Here is a 19,208-nt window from a genome sequence, read left to right on the forward strand (position 1 = left end):
TAGAAGCATAGGGAGAGAGAGGAGAGGAGAGGAGAGCAGAGCAGGAGGGGAGAGGAGAGGAGAGGAGAGCAGAGCAGAGCAGGAGGGGAGGGGAAAGAAACTCAGAGCATCATGGGGCCCCCAGCAGCCTAGGCCTATAGCAGCATAACTAAGGGAAGGTTCAGGGTCACCTGATCCAGCCCTAACTATAAGCTTTATCAAAAAGGAACGTCTTAAGTCTAATCTTAAAGGTAGAGAGGGCGTCTGCCTCCTGAACTGAGACTGGGAGTTGGTTCCATAGGAGAGGAGCTTGATAGCTAAAGGCTCTGCCTCCCATTCTGCTTCTGTGGACTCTAGGAACCACAAGTAAACCTGCACTCTGAGAGTGAAGTGCTCTGTTAGGATGATAAGGCTCTACGAGGTCTTTATGATACAATGGAGCCTTGTTATTAAGGGCTTTGTATGTTAGGAGAAGGATTTTGAATTCTATTCTGAATTTTACAGGGAGCCAGTGGAGAGAAGCTAATATGGGAGAGATATGATCTCTCTTGCTAGTTCCTGTCAGTACTCTGGCTGCAGCATTTTGGATTAACTGGAGGCTTTTTAGGGAATTATTGGGACATCCTGATAGTAAAGAGTTACAGTAGTCCAGCCTGGAAGTAACAAATGCATGGACCAGTTTTTCAGCATCACTTTGAGACAGGATGCTCCTGATTTTTGCAATATTGCGCAGGTGAAAGAAGGAAAGAAAGATCTAGAGACTTGATTTATGTGTGATTTAAAGGACATATTCTGATCAAAGATGACTCCAAGGTTCCTCACAGTAGTACTGGAGGCAAGAGCTATGCCATCTAAAGTAACTATATGATTAGACAGCAGATGTCTAAGGTTTTCAGGCCCAAGCACAATAACTTCAGTTTTGTCAGAGTTTAAAAGTAAGAAGTTGCAGGTCATCCAGGCCTTTATGTCTTTAAGACATGCTTGAAGTTTGACCAGCTGACCTGATTCATTTGGCTTCATAGATAAATATAACTGAGTATCATCTGCATAGCAATGGAAAATTATGTTGTGCTTCCTGATAATAATGCCTAAAGAGAGCATGTATAAAGTGAAGAGAATTGAATTGGACCTAACACAGAGCCCTGTGGAACACCGTGACTAACTTCAGTTTGTGTGGAACATTCGTCATTAACATGAACAAATTGAAATCTTTCTGATAAATAAAATTTGAACAAACTTAGTGCAGTTCCTTTAATCCCAATAACATGTTCAAGTCTCTGCAGTAAGATGCTGTGATCAATGGTGTCAAAAGCAGCACTGAGATCTAAGAGGACAAGTATGGAGACAAGTCCTTTGTCCGAGGCTAGGAGAAGATCATTGGTGACTTTCACCAATGCGGTTTCTGTACTATGATGGACTCTAAATCCTGACTGAAAATCCTCAAACAAATCATTCTTGTGCAAGTGGTCACATAACTGCTTTGCAACAGCTTTTTCAAGGATTTCTGAAATAAATGGGAGATTGGATATTGGTATATAATTAGCTAGGACACCTCGGTCAAGAGTAAGCTTTTTGAGTAGAGGTTACTGCAACTTTAAAAGCCTGTGGAACATAAAATGGGAGATTGGATATTGGTCTATAATTAGCTAGGACACCTGGGTCAAGAGTAGGCGTTTTGAGTAGAGGTTTAATTACTGCAAGTTTAAAAGGTTTATTTACAGTTTGAGAGACACCAACTGAGTCTAATAATGAACAAAATGCATTGTTGGGGCTGTCATTGTCGGCATCTACATGAATATTAAAGTCGCCTACTATGATTATTTTATCTGTACTAAGCACTAAATCAGACAGAAAGTCTGAGAATTCACTTAAAAACTCTGAATAAGGAGCAGGTGGACGGTATACAATAACAAACAGAACAGGCTTTTGAGTTTTCCAGTTTGGGTGTGAGAGACTCAGGGTGAGACTTTCAAATGAGTTTATAGCTATGTTTAGGTCTAGGGTTGATTAATAGGCTTGAGTCAAAGATCGCTGCCACGCCACCACCTCGGCCTGTGTTTCGACGGCTTTGACAGTTATTGTGACTAGGTGGAGTGGATTCATTTAGGCTGACATATTCTTCCTGCTGTAACCATGTTTCAGTAAGACACAATAAGTCAATGTGATGTTCACTTATCAAATCATTCACTAACAGAGGTTTAGATGAGAGAGCTCTGATATTTAGTAGTCCACATTTGATTGTCCTATTACTTTCTACTATAAGAGGAGTCATCTTAATTTTAATTAGGTTCTTATGAATAACTCCTCTGGAGTTGATTCTTGATTTATATAATTTAGGTGGGCGGGGGGCAGACACAGTCTCTATGGGGTACTGGGAGCGTTGGGTGGGTAGCAGCTGCAAGGAGACAGCAGAGAGGCGTGTAAGACTGCGACCCTGCATCCTGGACTCAACTCTGGGTTGTCATAATTTAGGTTGTAAAACGAACTCGTCCAGATTTCTAGATAAGAAAGCCACACCACCCAAAGTAGGATGCCGTCTCTGCTAGTCAGACCAGGTTTTCCCCAAAATGTTTTCCAGTTGTCTATGAAGCCCACGTTATTTTCTGGGCACCACCTAGACAGCCAGTGGTTGAATGACGATATGCGGCTAAACATGTCATCACTGGTCACAGTGACACAGAATATATATTCACATGGTGCATTTTTCTGTATTTATTCACAATATTTATTCCATAACATCTTATTTATTTATATAACACTTTTCCTCATATTTTAATATTCCAGATACTTTGTATTGTTGTCTCTGTTTATTTTGTTGACTGCCCACTACAGGCAACACAAGCATGTGGCCTGAGCTTAAGGCGATTCCGCATCATGCCACGAGTTAAGCCCAGCCCTCACAAATGCATCCATTGCTTGCCAAAAAAGTAAACACACAACAACCACCAACACAAATCTGGATGTGCACACAGGACAAAAACAACCGTGCTCAAAGTACCACATTACAAATAGTACATGAACGTCAGACTGGGGAAATGGTAATCACAGGCTAGCGCTTTTGTTTCAAGCTCAAGCAAACTGACTCATTGCACACGCAGACATTCCTACACCAAAACATGAGATGGACTTGGTTTTTCAAAGCACATGCAGAAGATTATACAAGCTTGGTTTCCAGACAGAAATTGAAGGAAGAATGTGTCAATAGAAAAATATGACATTTGCCTCGAGTTGCCCAGGTTAAATACATGACCACTTCACTAAAAATGAGTCCGACATGAAAAGACCAGCCAATATCAGCTTACCCAAAAACATAAAAACACACTGCGTCTTGTAGGATGTGGCATGTGTGTGTTTAGGCCTTTGATTCTCTTGTTAAAACTCATGAGTTAAGGACCAGAACTACAAGAGCAGTTCACTGGGGGAGTGAGTTTTTAATTGGCTTAAAATGGCCTGAAGTTGGGCTGGTACCTTTTTAAAAGACAGTATTGGACTCATCTGAAAAGGTTCTCATGAGCAGGTGTCTGGATGAAGACCGGGGAGACTGGAGAACCCCAACGCTCGACTGAACCGGCTTCCTCTAGAAGGGTGAAGCAAGAGACACCAATGACATACTATGCTGACAAACCCATACACACTTCACCGTTTATTCCATCTTGTGCTCTCTCGCACACAGACACACACCATACACAAAGACTTCAAAACTGGACAGGTGGACAATGAAAGTCCAGGTGCCTTTTTTGGGCACATAGTAATTTTCAGATGCTTTGACTCCATCACTTGGTCCAGATTAATACAGGGCTACTATCCTTGCACATTTTTTAAAGTAACATATTATGTAACAAGCACAGACAAAATGCAGTGGCCTGTGGGGATTGTGGTGAGGACCCAGATGAAATTGCTGACTTGAGCCACATGCAGGTAAGTCTGGGTGCTTTGATGTGCTGCATTCACCTGACTAAACATGCACAGGCAGCAGGCATTGGAGCAGCAGAGGCAGCTGGAGAGGAGACACCGACTACTACAAGTGAACATGCACAAATGAAAACTGACTGCACATTGTCAGCATGAACACCCAGTCCTACTCCACACTGCTGGCAGAGCTGGGCACATTCAGGCCCACTGGCCAACAAACCTCCCAGTTTAATAAACATATATCTAAAGAAAAGCACCCAAGTCAGAGATAGGGCGCTCCAAAGATAACATTCTTGATTTAATAAATCATATAATGATGATCAGAATTGTCTGACTTAATCTTTCCAACTGACTTGGCGCTGTAAAAATCTACTTGAGAGGTTAAGGAAGGAGTCTTAACAGTGGGAGAGGAAAGACACAACAGCTAGGAAACAAGCAAGACTGGTGGACACAGAACCTCTGCAGGAAGAGACTTTAGAATAAGATCTGACAAAGAAAAAAGAAAAAGACCTCAGTCACTCCACGAGAAGCTGTGAGTGCTAGTGGTCTGCGACAACATGAAGATAGTAGATGTGCCCGAGGAAGGAAGGTGATGTTTCATCTTTGGAGAGGCAGGTTAAGAGAAGACAAGAGAAGAGTAAGAAGAGTGGGTTAAAGTGCTAAAGAGAGAGTACTAGTTAGGAAAACAAACTTGGAAAAGGACAGCATGAGTAAAAATAAGGTTAAAGGGGGTGTTCTAAAATAAACACGCCAAGTACTGGAAAGTTAGAACTGTCAAATAACTCTGCAACAACAAATGTATAAAATAAATCCATCGTAAGGTACTGTATATATTGTAGATAACTACAATATGACTCCTCTCAAATATGTGCACAACATTTGCTTTGGGTTGTTTCCCTAAACAAACAAATCTACAATCACTAAAAAAAAAAGCAAGCAAATGCACCCAAAGGCACAGCGCATATCAACATTTCCAGCTGCTTGGAAAACACATTAGCCTCCTGGGCTGCTAAATGAGATGAGAAAACATGTCTGGAAATGTTTTCTTCCTGAGTTTCCCTCTGAAATGCAATCATACTTGCAACTTGCAAAAAAACCTGCTAAGGATATTAAAGTCTGATCCTAATCTTTCTAATCCTGTGATCTCAAAACAATCTTTTGTTTTTATAGTGAAATGTTTTTTTTTTCAGTCTCCAATAACAAAGGTAGTGACCATCTACAGCATCATTTCGTATGTATAACGCTGCAGCCACTTTAAGACCAATTCATAGTTTCTGTGTCCAACCATATTTCAAGGTTTTGATTTAAATCCATCTTGGAAACACGTCTACATTTGGAAAAAACTATTAAATTATCACAGACAATAATAAATGTTAAGTTTGAACACTGCAACTGTAGAACTGAAATACTGCAGAGTGGGCAAAAGGGAGAGAAAGAAAAATAAAGATATGGGAGTACAATGGGTATGTGTGTGTTTGAACTGTACCTGTCGAGGGCGGGGGGCAAAGGGGTTGCGGAACACCACAAGCAGAATCTCTGGCAATAGGCTGAGCAGGATGAGCAAGATGATGACCAGCCAGACTGACAGTGAACTCAGCATTTTGGCAAACACAGAGCACAAACGCTGCTGGCTCAGGAAAGGCCTGCAGGAAAGGGAACACACTGGTTTACCCTGGCTGGAAGAGCTACAGGACTTGAGTAGAAATGAAAAATAACAGGTCAACTACAACGACTGTCTAAGTGATTTTACTGACCATATTATTCCTCCCCAGAAAAAGCTGAAAACCACGTAGAAGGCCAGGGATCCCCAGATTACAAAGTGGTTGAGCCATGTCCAATGCCGTGTGTCCAGAGCAAGCTAGACAGTAGAGAAAAGTCACTAAACACGTCAAATATCCAACATACTTTTTCAGTGTTCTGCGAGACAAGATATCTGTTCCAGACTCTGTGAAATGGCTGCTCTAATGATACATCATGTCATGGAATAAAATGTAAGGAAGTGGTTTACCTTTAGTGTGACAGTGAAGACGAGGACAGTGAAGACTATTGTTCCATATGACCAGTTCCCAAAAACCTGGGTTTAAATAAGACAAATAGGCAAAAGTACTCATGAGATAATGCTTAATCAAGTAATTTAATCCATTTAGAAGGTGAATTACACCTGAGGACAAACCTGGCCATTATTCTGGAGTGCTGGATTACTGAACAAGTATCGAACACCAAAGAAGAACACCAAGCCATGGAAGACTCCCTGTAATGTCCATTTGATGAATGGTCCCCACCGTAGCATGGCATTCTTAGCAATCGCTCTAAAGAAAATCATGAAAGAAAAAGATGAACAAAGTCATTATTTTTTGCCTCTTTGCATATAATCTCGACAATAAAAATAGGAACAATAAAATATGTGAGAGGAATGAACAGCAATGCCAAAGCTTTTAATGTTGTGCAATGACATGACATCTGAAGCTGCTCCATCGAAAACAGAAAAGATGACTATTTGTTGCATGAAAGCAGACAAATCTGACTATGCTGCTGCTGCAGTTAATGGGCTAAACTAAACTATAACTGTGGCTTTAGAAGATGAACTTGTTCATTAAATTTAAACCTCATTAATATTTTGTATTGGTGTATTCTATTGCTAAAATAAGATACACCTCAGAGTACACCTTTTCAGTCATTGGTCTTTTTGATTTTATTTTGCAACTGTGCAAGAGTTTGCAGATTTAAAATGATCTCAATCAATTCAATGACTTATTGCTCAAAATCCTAATCCTAGATCTAAAGCATAGAAAAGAAAATCTTAAGAATAAAAATCTATTATTGATCCTCTTTGCTAACTTAACACACCTGTACCTCAAAGTGCAATGCAGAGAATAAAGGGTACCCAGTTTTACCTGTAGAGGGTAGCATTCTCCAGCAGAACATCAATGCAGATATGCTGCTCCAAGAGGCTGTAGGCCAGGATGGGCATAGAGGTGAAGCAGATGTTGTACATCGTCAGATAGGCTGCGTCATACAGGGGCTGGGGAGGCATGGGAGCACCAGGGAGAAGGTGAGGGGGGAGGGGTTGGTAATAAGGAGGTATGGGGCAACCAGAGGTTAATACCATAAAAAGGACAAAAACCTGTACACACTATAGTATGCAATATAAGCATTATTAGCTTATATTCATCTTTCATGTGCTTATGAAAGATCTAAACTGGAGGAAATGTGGCAAATAAAATCTTCACCTTTGCATTTCACCAGAGACAAAATAGCTTTCTGGAGCAGTTTTTATATAAAACCATAAAATGTTCTAAATCTATACAGATTTTATGGTATTTCCATCCCTCCAGCTATCTCTTATGCGCACTCACATGCCACGATGATTGCATACATTCAGAATTTTGGGGCAAAATATGATACATGTCTGTATTATTTTAACAGTGTTATGCAAGTCAGTACATAAACATATCACAGCACAAATATCCCAGGGGCAATATGGAAGGCCTCCTTTCATGATCAGAACATCTTTGAACCTCAAAGGGCCTCAGGGCATACTCACTTGCTGGGAATAGCCACAGAAGAACTGGTACAAAAACTGAGGTAAGATGAAGCAAAGGTTCTGCAGGCAAACAGAGAAAGAGATCAGGCTCACAGCGAGGGACAAAAAACATCAAAGAACATCTAATGCATCCATTCGCTCCCATGTGCTTAGGATAATAAAGGTGCACACATGAAAAACATTAACCTGAGTCCAACCTAAAAAGCAGTTTAATTTCTTAAGAGGACTGATTCTGTCCAGTCTATCTCCTCATCACATAATCAAGTGAGCATGTGCATTCGTTTGGGAAATAAAGGCTTTGCTGAAACTCTTTTAGCCTTAGGAATGAGAAGAAGTCATTGCAAAAGAAGCATCTGTTCAACCTACCTTGTAAAAGAAGTACTGAACCAGGTGTGCAATGCGAACATAGTAGAGATGCCCATGAGCCAATAAAAGTTTCTTGAGGTGCTTGAGTTTGGGGATGGCATAATCGCTGTTCCTCACTGCCTGCCGCCCCTCTTTACCCTTAATACCTGAAACACCAAGAACAAATAATCCTAGAATTACTGCTTCGCGGTTGTACGCCAACCAGTCAAAATCACGGTTATGGGACAGAAATGAGGTCATTGACCTTGACCTTTGACCACCAAAATCTAATTAGTTCATCACTGAGTCCAAGTGGACACGTGCCAATTTTGACAGAATTCCCTGAAGGCGTTCCTGAGATATCATATTCACAAGAATGAGATGAATGCCAGGTCACACTGGCCTTAACCTTTGACCACCAAAATCTAATTAGTTCATCACTGAGTCCAAGTGGACACGTGCCAATTTTGACAGAATTCCCTGAAGGCGTTCCTGAGATATCATATTCACAAGAATGAGATGAATGCCAGGTCACACTGGCCTTAACCTTTGACCACCAAAATCTAGTCAGTTCATCTTTGAGTCTAAGTGAACACATGAGCCAAATTTGAAGAAATTCCCACAAGGCGTTCCTGAGATATCGTGTTCACGATCAGACATTCAACCCAAAAACAGAATGCATTGGCTGCAGCTATCGCTGGAACGGAGGCATACAAACTCTACCCTCACATTTCTCTCTATTTAGGACAATAGTTATAGTCAGCTTCAGCATCAGATTCCTTACCAATGCCAACATGAGCTTCCAAAATCATGCTGACATCATTGGCACCATCTCCAATGGAGAGGGTGATTGGACTGCCTTTAGAGTTCTTTACCATTTTAACTATCTAAAGACAGAGTGAGAAAGAGAAAGAGAAAGAGGGGCAGCTATTTAATACAAATGTGTTGAACCATATAAATCATCCTTTCAGTTCTTTAATGAATAAATATTTCCCACGGTAGGTGACTGTTCTGACCTGTGCCTTCTGTAGAGGAGCCATGCGACAGCAGAGCACAGCTGTGCAGTTCTGACAGATCTGCAGGAACAGGTTCTTGTAGAGACTTGAGTTGGATTCATGGGAGCAGTTGAGCACCATCGACAAAGAGGCTCCATCTATGATAAAACCATAGTCCTGGCTGTCAGAACACCAGCTTCTACACCGCAAAGAAGGGAAATGGGCTAAAGATTAATATCTGTGAGATTTAGTGTAGGATAAATCAAGACAAAATAAACAGTAAACAGAGTGAAATCATATAAATCTAGGTACCAACCTGGTGACACCTGGTGGCACATCCTGCACAGCTTTCTTGTGGTATTCAATCAAGAGCTCATGCAGCCGTGCCTCACGCCTCATCCTTCCATCCTCCAGAGTACGCACTGTTAGCTCCAACAACTCCGTGTTTCTCTGAAACAGTCTACAAGCATAACAGGTGGACTTTGCTGTCTCCATCTTGTCCCCAGTTAGGACCCAAATCTTAATGCCTGCCCCCTGCAGAGACTCCATGGTCTCTGCTGCCTCCTCTTGAAGCCTAAGGGATACAAGAAACAACCCACATGAAAGGTTTTTACAATAATTTGAAGACATTCATGCCATCACTAGAAGGAAAAAAAAAATTTTTGAAAATCAGGATTAAATTTCACAGGAGATCTAGTGAATTAGATTATAGAAAAGGGTGACTGCTTCAGGACATAAAACCAAAATGAAACTGCTGTTTTTCCAGTAAAAATGTTACTTAAGCAAGGATGAGACAGATCATCTTCACTTAGGTGTCACAAAGGACTGTGGGAAATGTAGTCCCAAAAAGAAAATGCAGCAACAATACCACTGCCCTGACATGAAAGTAATAAGTTCTCATTACAACGGTTTCATTCACTTCTAATAAAAAGGTACCATGTTCACATTGTAATTAAAAAAAAAAAATCTTTAGGGGGAAGGGGTGGCTTTTTTAAACAGCACTAGTATATTAATGACATTTCTTTTGATACCTGTATCATTTTAATACACTATGTTGAGAATGCAATAATTACCTGAACCAGCAATAACTATAATTTGATGTAAATGAATTTATTATGAACATATTGTATGTCAAATGAAATGCATTGGTGTGTGCTGAGGCAAACGTTTGTAACAGTTAATTCATTTTCTAATTTCAGCAATAATTATATAAAAAAAAAAACCATTACATTTTAAAATGTTGGTTTGTGGAAGAGTCTCCAATGTCAACCACAAGATGGCAGTATGGGCTTAGACTAAATGTTCTGAAAGCAAGTAACTCTGGGCTGTTAGCCTTACTCAAGATTAACCAGGTCATCCTCCTGGACAAAACTGGTGGCATGTAACAAAGGACAGGGAGCAGGAAAATGCAGAATGAAGAATAAACTTATTACAGCAACACAACAAAGAGGTAAGAATAGTAAGTCAGAACAGACGTTTGACACATTGTTTGTGGCTAACGTGGGGGGGAGAAGAAGGAAGCAGCATGCAAGATAACAAAATGCAAGCCATTTAACAACTTCAAACTTCAGCAGATTATGCAGTGAGAGCTGTATGGTTATAGTGTTTTGAGTGAGCACCCACCGATCTTCTACAGCAGTAGCTCCTATCAGACTCATGCCAGTCTCCACTTGGTTGTAAACAGCCATGAGCTTCTCTTCTCTGTCCTGCAGAGCCAGTCTAGCTTCCCTCAACCCTGCATCTGCCTGGGCGTACTCCTCTGCACTGAGATATTTGTAGGCTACACACAATGTACGGTAGCCCTCCTGCACACGGTGTTCAGACACCACACAAAGTTAGCTGTCTTGACATCATTATAATGGAAACTTAAAACCTGCCTGACTTTAGAAATACACAGATTATACTTTTAATTTTAATGTAGAGAGTCGGGCTGTTTATGTCACCCACTTTTGCATTACGATCCACGTGCATACGTATCCTTTCAACCTCCTCCTGTCTGACACGGGGAAAAATGGAAGCATCTGCTCCTTTACAGAAGAGCAGTGTATCACCTGGACACACACAAACGCAAAGGCACATACATTAAACACGCAGCGACGCGAGGGCTGAGGGTCAGCACTAAATCATAGTCGGTGCAATTAACCTGACAGGAATCTGAAGCTCACCTGATCTGGATCTGACTATTACACTCATTCGCCTTCTCACTGGGTCAAAGTTCAAAACATGAAGCAGTTCATACCTTTGGAAAGTAAAAAATGGAAGTTTTAGCATAAATAGAAAAGCATATATAGAAAAATGTGAATAAAAACTTTGTCTGCACAACTCAGGACTTACATTTCAACATCCTTATTTCTGTTGAGAATTTTCATGACTTTATTTTCGAGACCCAGAAATGTGAAACCATACCTGCAGGTGGAGACAAATAATCACATATCAGCCATTTAGATAGTTCCATGCTAAATGAATGAATGTAGTAGTGAAGTGGATACCATCTGGGACTTTCAAAACATTCTGTGGTAGTCATATTCATGCAACATTCTTGCTCTTTGAACAGTTATCGAAATGTCAAATCAGCTCACTGAGTCATATCAGCCCATCTCTTACCTCACAGCACCCTTGACCAGAGCAATCTCATCAGGTGAGGAGGCTATAAAGCCTTTCTCCTCCTGTGGAGGTTGGAGCACCTCTCCATCCACCCCTAAGCCATCCACCTGATCCAGGAGTCCACCCCCTTGGCCTTGATCCTGCTCTGTAGGCTCCTTCACTTGGACTGTGTGGCAGAGGCACAGGGCACGCAGAAACAGTTCTTCCCTCTCCTAAAAACATAACACGGCAGTGGCTTAATGCAGTAAAACAAGATATGTCATTTCAATTTAAAAAATAAACTAATTTACAACCACACATGGACTCATTACACAGTAGCTGGAATTTAGATAAAGCCCTGGATTTACAACTACATATCTAAATTAACTTCTTATCACTATAGCAACTGTCTGTAAAGTGTTATCAGGTGTTCATGTCAGGAGCACACAGCCACTTTGCTCCCCATCCATGTTGAGTGCATATGTTAATATGTCAAGGAGATGTATGTGGGTGACCCGTGAAGGGACTTTCTGAGCAGCGAGCTATGTAATGGCCATATGCTGCTGCTAATGTGACTTTTACAACAGATGGTGGGACACCACAACACCCACCGTGCTGGCTTTCTGGGGTAGTTTGCTCACGGGTCCATCTGTGACACAAAATCCGTCCAACTCTGAAGCTGTGTCCCGGTAAGTGTACTGGAAGCCGTCGATGCAGCACTCTATGAACTCCATGTTATTCTGAGTGAGGGTGCCTGTTTTGTCTGTGAAGACATACTCCACCTGCAGGCAGTGTGATAAAAATACATGACAGACACTTCCAAACCCATAAAAATTCAGTTGCCCATTAAAAAGGTCCCAACAATAAAATTGGGCAATTACTCTTTGAAAGAATTACAGTGCATTAATCAGTTTAACGTAGCATCGCCTTTAATTGAAGCAGTAATCTGGCAAACCAAGTGGGACTGATCCAGAGCAGCACAGTTTGAGTTTGAATTGCCATAAAAACAGAAGAAAATCGAGAGAGCTCAGTCAATCTGGTGCTAATATAAGCAGCTCACATTTTACAGTCTGGAGAGCACAGTCTGATGGATTTGATCTCAGCTTAGAGCTCTTCTGTAATTTCACTTTTTATTTCAAGGATTAAAACAAGCAATTTACAGAAAGCCATCCATAATCACACATATTTCTGCCACTAAAATTATATTTTATTTAATTTTGATCATCTGCCTGACCTGTCCCAGCTCCTCATTGAGGTCTGAAGTGTTGACCAACGCCCCCTCCTTGATTTCAGGGTCAAAGAAGTCTTTGTCCCAGGTGATGAATAAAGAGCCCAAAAACTTCTGCATCTCAACCGTCACATACATGGACACGGGAATGATAAAGTTGAAGAGCACCATGAAGGACAGGAAGTCAGTGAACATCTTTAGGTACTGTTAAAAAAAAAAGGAAGAAAAACAAGTTCATTTACAAATGTAGAGTAAATGTTATGTGTCACACTCGTATCTAACATTAAAATAAACACAGAGTGTTGTGAAATCAATCAGTAACACAGTTTACACAATAAGATATTGACATGAGATACAATTGCATCATTTGTACCCACAATTTAACCAAATGCAAGTTTGGAAAATTTGCTGCCAAGGTGGACCTTTACCTACACTACACCCCCTGTGCACAGCTTCCACTGCCATGTTTAACAATCAGTAATCGTAGATTATCCACACAAATATGAAAGCGTGACGCAGTTGCAGTGTTGTATCAATGTTCACAGCTGATTGAGGGCTAGAGCAGAAGGTTAACAGCCAGTGAAATGGGCTGTGACAGAATGTTGGTCTGCAGATGGGAGTGTTGATTAAGCAGACTAGAGCATGTAAAATGCCTTCATGCTCTTAGAAGTTACTAAATACTACAAATACTTCGCAACTACAGGCTTGTAGTTGCGAAGTATTTGCCATATTATACACACAATAATATACTGCTGCAATTCTAGCAAGGCCCGTTAGTTATGCTTCTTACAGCAGGGGCAATGCCTGTGAAGCTATTTAGACACGTATTAGCCCACGTATTTCACTTCCATTTGCTAACATCTTAGCGAATTATACTGTATATGGCACTGAAAAAGGAAGGAAATCGTTTGGCGAGTGTGATTTATATCCCTGTGCAATGTCTCACATAAAAACGATTCTCCCATGTTTGTATCAACAGTGAGATCCCTCATCAAACCAAGCGCTCCCTTTTCCTCGCTAAGCTGTGTTAACCAGTAACTGCAAAGTGATTTATTTCTGCCTCAACTGCCATTCGGCACTAGATGTATAGGGCAGGCAGCAGAGCGTTTGAAAAATAGTTGCAGGACGGCCCAGAATATCTTTCACAATGTCAAACATGCTGGATTTGTTTTTGAATCAGTCTTCTCTTCCTATCTACAGCTCATCACGTGATCTAACACATTCCTGCAATTGGTTAACGCAGCTTAGGGAGGAAAAGGGAGCACCTAGTTTGATGTGAGGCGTCTCCCTGCTAATGCAAACATGAGAGAATCGTTGTTATGCAAAACAGATTGCACAGGGATTTAAATCACAGTTAAACAATTTATCGTGCAGCCCTACAAAATAATACGGTTAACACTTTGCTGTTGTGGTGCCAATAAAGGGCTAGACATACTGTGCACATACTCTCGTGTGTACGCGGACACGGATGAGGGACGTGCACCTATTCATGCTTCAAATCAAGGGTCTGCCTTCTGTCCATGTACACTGACAGTTTCCAAGCATTGTAGTACATGCGCATTCAGGGCTTTTGCTGTGCAGACAAACTTTTGGTGTGCATGTGGATGTAGGCACAGAGTGCGCGCAGACCTGGGAAGAACTAAATCGCATCACTCAACCTTTGCGGACATGCAAACACACAAGGCATGAATAGCCCTTAAGACACTTAAACCCACAGTTCATTGTTCTGACAGCAACGGACAGACAAATGTGTACTCACCAGATTGGTTTCCTTCTCTCTTGGGGTTTTCTCATTGTACCAAGGCTCATCCTGTCCAGGCTTACTCTGCCACACATACTTGAGTGTAGTGCACACTAAGGCTTTGCTCAGCAATATGCAAAGGTAAACCAGAAGGAAGGCATTGATAGACCTGAAAAAATATATATATATATATTTTTTCAAATTGAATTAACAAGTTCCAAATGTATGTCACATTTACACCTTTCCCTCTAAACGTACTTCTCCACAGCCGAGCGTTTCTGAGACTTGCCCTGGTAGTTTAGAGCCATCTTTGTCTCCATGCCCGTGTAAACTGCAACACCTTCAGAAAGAACATGAGAAGAAAAAGAAGAGGGATTTGTTTTGTTCTTTTAATACTGAGCTATTTTCACTAAAGTTACTGTAATAAAATCAATATCTTCTGACTCACCACAGATTTTCTTTGTGTTTTTTAAAGTTGCCCCTTTCAGCAGTAGGTTTTCTGGGCCCAGAGACCTGCATAATCCCATCAGTGCATCAAACAGTTTAGTCACAGAGATGCTGTACAAGCTACACACTCTTACATTTCCTACGTGGAAACCTGGCAGGCAAGCTGGTATCCACTCTAAAATAGGCAATGACAATACACAGAATGACTGCAGTCGGGGCTTACACCGGTCCCAGTGTTCTTGAGAAGGACAGTGGCATTTCTTTATATGGCCATTACAAACTAGTCAATGATAAATGCCTGTGGGAGTGTTTTGGAAGCTGTGGCTTGAAGCCATTCCAGTCAGTTTTGATTTCAATGCTTGTCTGCAATGAACAATCAATGGAATAATGATTTCTTGGTAATGAAAAGGGATAATAAATGAGTGCTTAAGCAACTGTGCTTTGATTTGCTCACACTTAAAGTAGGCTGAAATGGTTGTGTATGAGTGCTCTCACCTCACCACGGACTCCTGATTGTTTCTGTAAATCTGCATACGGCCAACAAACCTGGAACAAAATAACATACACATTCAGAATATAAAGTCATTCATAAAACGTGCATGTGACATTTATTTTGCCCATTACTCCATCTGTTAAAACAGTAGTGTACCGGAGTATTCAAATCCATGCAGAGTTAATTCACTTTACAAATCCATAAGCTCGCGCTGACCTAAAATCAAGTGCAGATGCTCTGAGAGCCAGCTAATTAGTGGTGGTTAGCCAGCACCACAATATCAGTTTTATTGAATGAAGACTGAGAATTTGGCACCACGGTTTACTTAGCACGTCTCAAACACCATTCTGTCTTGCTAAATGACAGTATTCCTGCTCCTTGCCCCAAGTGGGAGTCAAACAAGTAAATGAGAATCACCTCTGTGCTCAGCAGACCAAAGATTACTTTAAACACCAGACACACGTTCACCATTCCTAACACAAATCCCAAACATACTTACACAATGGCTTGCCAAAACCTCTCCACTTAACCTACATGTTAATATTAAAGTTATTTAAAGCATTTTCAGCTAGCATCGAGTGAGTCCATTGCCAGCAAACTACAGGCAACGCATGCTTGTGGTATAAATCTGTCGGGGCCACATGATGAGTGCCTACTTGTAAAGGTCAGGCTGGGGCTGTTCACACTCGATGGTGGCACAGAGCATTTCCAGATCTTTTTCGATGTCCGGCACCGTGTAGTGCGTCTGGAAGAGTGGAATTGGCAGAGAGAGAGAGAGAGAGAGAAAGGGACACAGTTTAAACTGTGACTGACTTAAGTCAGATTATCATTTTATCTTTCCTCCATCTCTCTCACATAGTGCAGGAAAACTAGAAGACAACACTTACATAGATACTGTGATTCACACTTGAGCACAAAAAGGCACAAACATATTTCTGAGGAACTAGTCATGAGTGAAATTTGATCTTTAATTAAAGCAAAGCTGACAAACACAACTTCACTAACTATGAAAACTGTGACAGACTCAAATTCCTATTAATTATAATAATTACACAATTAATATACACATGCCCAGGCAAGTGCATGTAGAGACTGCAGTAAAACCTAATTATAAATTAATGCTCCAAACCCGCTTCCCTTCTCCTAATAAGCATCATATTTACAAAAACAAAGTATATCTACTGTGAAATGAATCTAATTTACTGGAAACAAGTACCAAGTTTGTTCTTCCGAACCAAAAGGTTTGATGAAAACAAGTTACTTTAAAAAATTTACAACTCAGCCATTCGGTTATGGAAAAAGGGGGACAGCCAAGCAGCCCATCTTACTTTATGGTTGGACTCTCCATCCAAACTCGCTGTGGTAACAAAACATGTGCCATCATCTCGGCTAGACTGCAGCAGTATTAAATCACAGGGAAAGGTCTCGTCTTCAACCACCTCCACAACATCTCCAACCTGACCAAAGAAACACAACCAAACACCACGTTTCACACTTTGCTTTGTCTCACTTCTTAAGCACCAGTTCAGTAATAATTCCCTTTCCTGTCAAGATGCTGTGGCTAATGTGTTAGCAAACAAGTGTCTACTTAAAGGCACTGCAAAAAAGCAGAGCAATATGAGCAGACCTGCAGAGTCCTCTGTCTGAACACCAGTAAGTATTCTGTCACCTTTTAGCTCTGGTTTGGTCTGCCAACACATGGTTTAAAAAATGTCTTTATTGGCTTGCTACTTGTTGTCCCTTTAGCACTAGGAGGTAGCTTACAGTTAACTTGTGTGAACTTCTGTGCTGAAAACAGTTGTCAACAGTTTTATATTGGTTTTAACAGCTTCCTCAGTGGTGTCAGCAGTATTAGCAGCCCTTTAACACAACCCAGAGTCATTTGGTTCACTTTAAATATAAAAAAAAATGTTATATTATGTACACACACACAGACACACACACAGTTTAATGCACTTTAACCTTTTGACCACCCATAACCCTACAGCAAACAGACCAGAATACACTGGAAACAAAAACTTGCACACAACGTCCTGGATACATTAGTTACAATCACACCCATATTTGAACATCTAATCAGCTCAGTGAAGAGACCGTGTTCTCCCATGTGCATATATTCCAAACATCATTATTCCAGGCTGCCAGTAGTTTTTTGTTTTTTTTTTGTGTGGCCATGTCTCTAAGGAAATATTTTTTATCCACTGGATCCAAACTAAGATGTGATTACTGAAAGGTACCTTGATCTTCTCACTCTCCTTCGATATCCTCCGGCCATCCTCTAGCACTGTCACTCGGTACTTATTCACTTCATAGTCAGCCTTGTGCCGCAGCCAGTCCTCGTAGCCCTACGTCAACAAATGAAAATCAGAATAGCGTTATTTGCTTAGTGCAACAAAAAGGACAACCTTTGTGCCATCAGTACCCATGGGACAAGGACAGCTAAGGCAGTGACATTAAGCACATACACAGTAGAGGTTTTACAGGAGCTCTCACCAAACCAAACGGAAGAGGGTAAGGCATAAGAAGCACCTACGCATACAACATAATCTTAACACTACATGTAGTATTTCATCATTATGTACAAAGGTGTGCCTGCAGCAGCAGAATGGGATAGTGATTGTCCCGCAGTGCACCATCAAATCATACTGAGTCAGGTAAAAAAAATAATTTCTGGGGATGCTGCAACATATGGCACAAAGCCTAGTGTAGACTTCATTAGTACTTTAAAACAGTGACGGAGGTAGAGGACACAGTGCAGAAACACAGAGGGAGACCACAGTTTGTTGCAGGGTGGAGCTTGAGCCAGAAAGTGGGATTACTGGGAAAATTAAAAGGAGAGGGAAAAGTCTGGGCGGATAAGTGGAAGAAAATGGGTGAATGGATGGAGAAAGTCTGGCTGAATGATGCCAGGTGGATTAAAGGAGGAGAGAAGGAGACAGTTAGTAGAACTATACACAGCTCACCTCAGCCTGACTAGGATGTCGGGCTGACTGCCTTGGTGTCCCACTTCAAAGCCTGGCTAAAGGCGGCCCAGCACTATCAGTGTGCCCCATATATTTTGAGAAGGAAGCCACCCACTATTGTGCATTTCAAAGCCCCAGTGGTAGACCAACTAAAAGGCCAATCCTAAAACAATAGATCTAAAACTGGGACATAGCAGCACAAGAGTCAAAAAAACTGACACTCCCCTTGATAATTTGTATCTCTGTAATAGACGAGCTCTCTCTCTCTCTCTCCCTATTTGCTCACACATCCAGAGAGGTCATTTGATCTTCTCCCCAATCAGAATTCACCAGTGGAGCACATTAATACAAAACCCTAGAGAGCATTAGTCACATACTTTATACACAAATCACAGCAAGAGAGTTATGAAGGCGGAGAGGGGTTGTTATATGGAGAGGCAGGACGATATAACAAAACGAGGAAATGAGGACATGGCAATATAAATCACATTTAGGTAGTGTCTTACCTGCTTGATTGCGGTTACTGTAATCACAAAAAATAAGGGTAGGCCACTGGTGACTGGGCTGGTGGGGGTGTCCACTATCACCTAGTGAGGAAAAAAGAAATAAGATAAATGCAATCTTAACACTAAGTGATAACCATATGACCTTCAATCTGAACTACTCATCACTGCAAAGTCTTACTGCAGAGCACATACAGTATGTATGTGGTTACAGAGGGAGGAGTATGTTATAACAGTCCTCTAAATGCAGGGCATAGTCCAGTTGTGAGGCAACAGACTCACCTTACCTGCTCAAGTTGTGTGTAATATGTTGCATTTTTATGCATGTGTGTAACAAGAACAAGTGCAGGACATTGATCAGATAATCCCAAATAACTGGTTCAGGAGCTGGACCCGAATAAGGCTCCCATTTAAAACCCAGGTCACAAATGGCCTTGTGTGTTTGTGCATTTCTTAAAACCATCATGAGATGGGT

General features: G+C 41.1%; 1 protein-coding gene across 9 annotated transcripts in view; it reads right to left on the bottom strand.

Annotated features, from left to right (window-relative positions):
* The window catches only part of atp11c (ATPase phospholipid transporting 11C (ATP11C blood group)), a 40,931-nt gene that overhangs the window by 3,427 nt on the left and 18,296 nt on the right, over nt 1-19,208 (bottom strand). For 2 of the 9 annotated variants that reach the window (XM_020591941.1, XM_020591932.1), the window contains exons 4-29: nt 18,737-18,817; nt 17,505-17,612; nt 16,596-16,724; nt 15,924-16,012; nt 15,270-15,320; nt 14,776-14,840; nt 14,586-14,667; nt 14,346-14,496; nt 12,593-12,790; nt 11,970-12,140; nt 11,380-11,591; nt 11,110-11,181; nt 10,941-11,014; nt 10,723-10,826; nt 10,399-10,580; nt 9,092-9,349; nt 8,797-8,974; nt 8,565-8,667; nt 7,802-7,947; nt 7,436-7,495; nt 6,786-6,913; nt 6,065-6,200; nt 5,900-5,965; nt 5,646-5,749; nt 5,378-5,534; nt 3,448-3,556 (exon numbers count right to left, since the gene is read on the bottom strand). In XM_020591941.1, the coding sequence (XP_020447597.1) occupies nt 3,452-3,556; nt 5,378-5,534; nt 5,646-5,749; nt 5,900-5,965; nt 6,065-6,200; nt 6,786-6,913; nt 7,436-7,495; nt 7,802-7,947; nt 8,565-8,667; nt 8,797-8,974; nt 9,092-9,349; nt 10,399-10,580; nt 10,723-10,826; nt 10,941-11,014; nt 11,110-11,181; nt 11,380-11,591; nt 11,970-12,140; nt 12,593-12,790; nt 14,346-14,496; nt 14,586-14,667; nt 14,776-14,840; nt 15,270-15,320; nt 15,924-16,012; nt 16,596-16,724; nt 17,505-17,612; nt 18,737-18,817 (3,210 nt within the window). In that variant the 3' untranslated portion in view covers nt 3,448-3,451. The other 7 variants (XM_020591922.1, XM_020591980.1, XM_020591989.1 and 4 more) reach the window with 5 other exon arrangements.

The sequence above is a fragment of the Monopterus albus genome, unplaced genomic scaffold (genome assembly GCF_001952655.1).
Source record: "Monopterus albus unplaced genomic scaffold, M_albus_1.0 scaffold2.1, whole genome shotgun sequence".
Taxonomy (NCBI): Eukaryota; Metazoa; Chordata; class Actinopteri; order Synbranchiformes; family Synbranchidae; genus Monopterus; species Monopterus albus.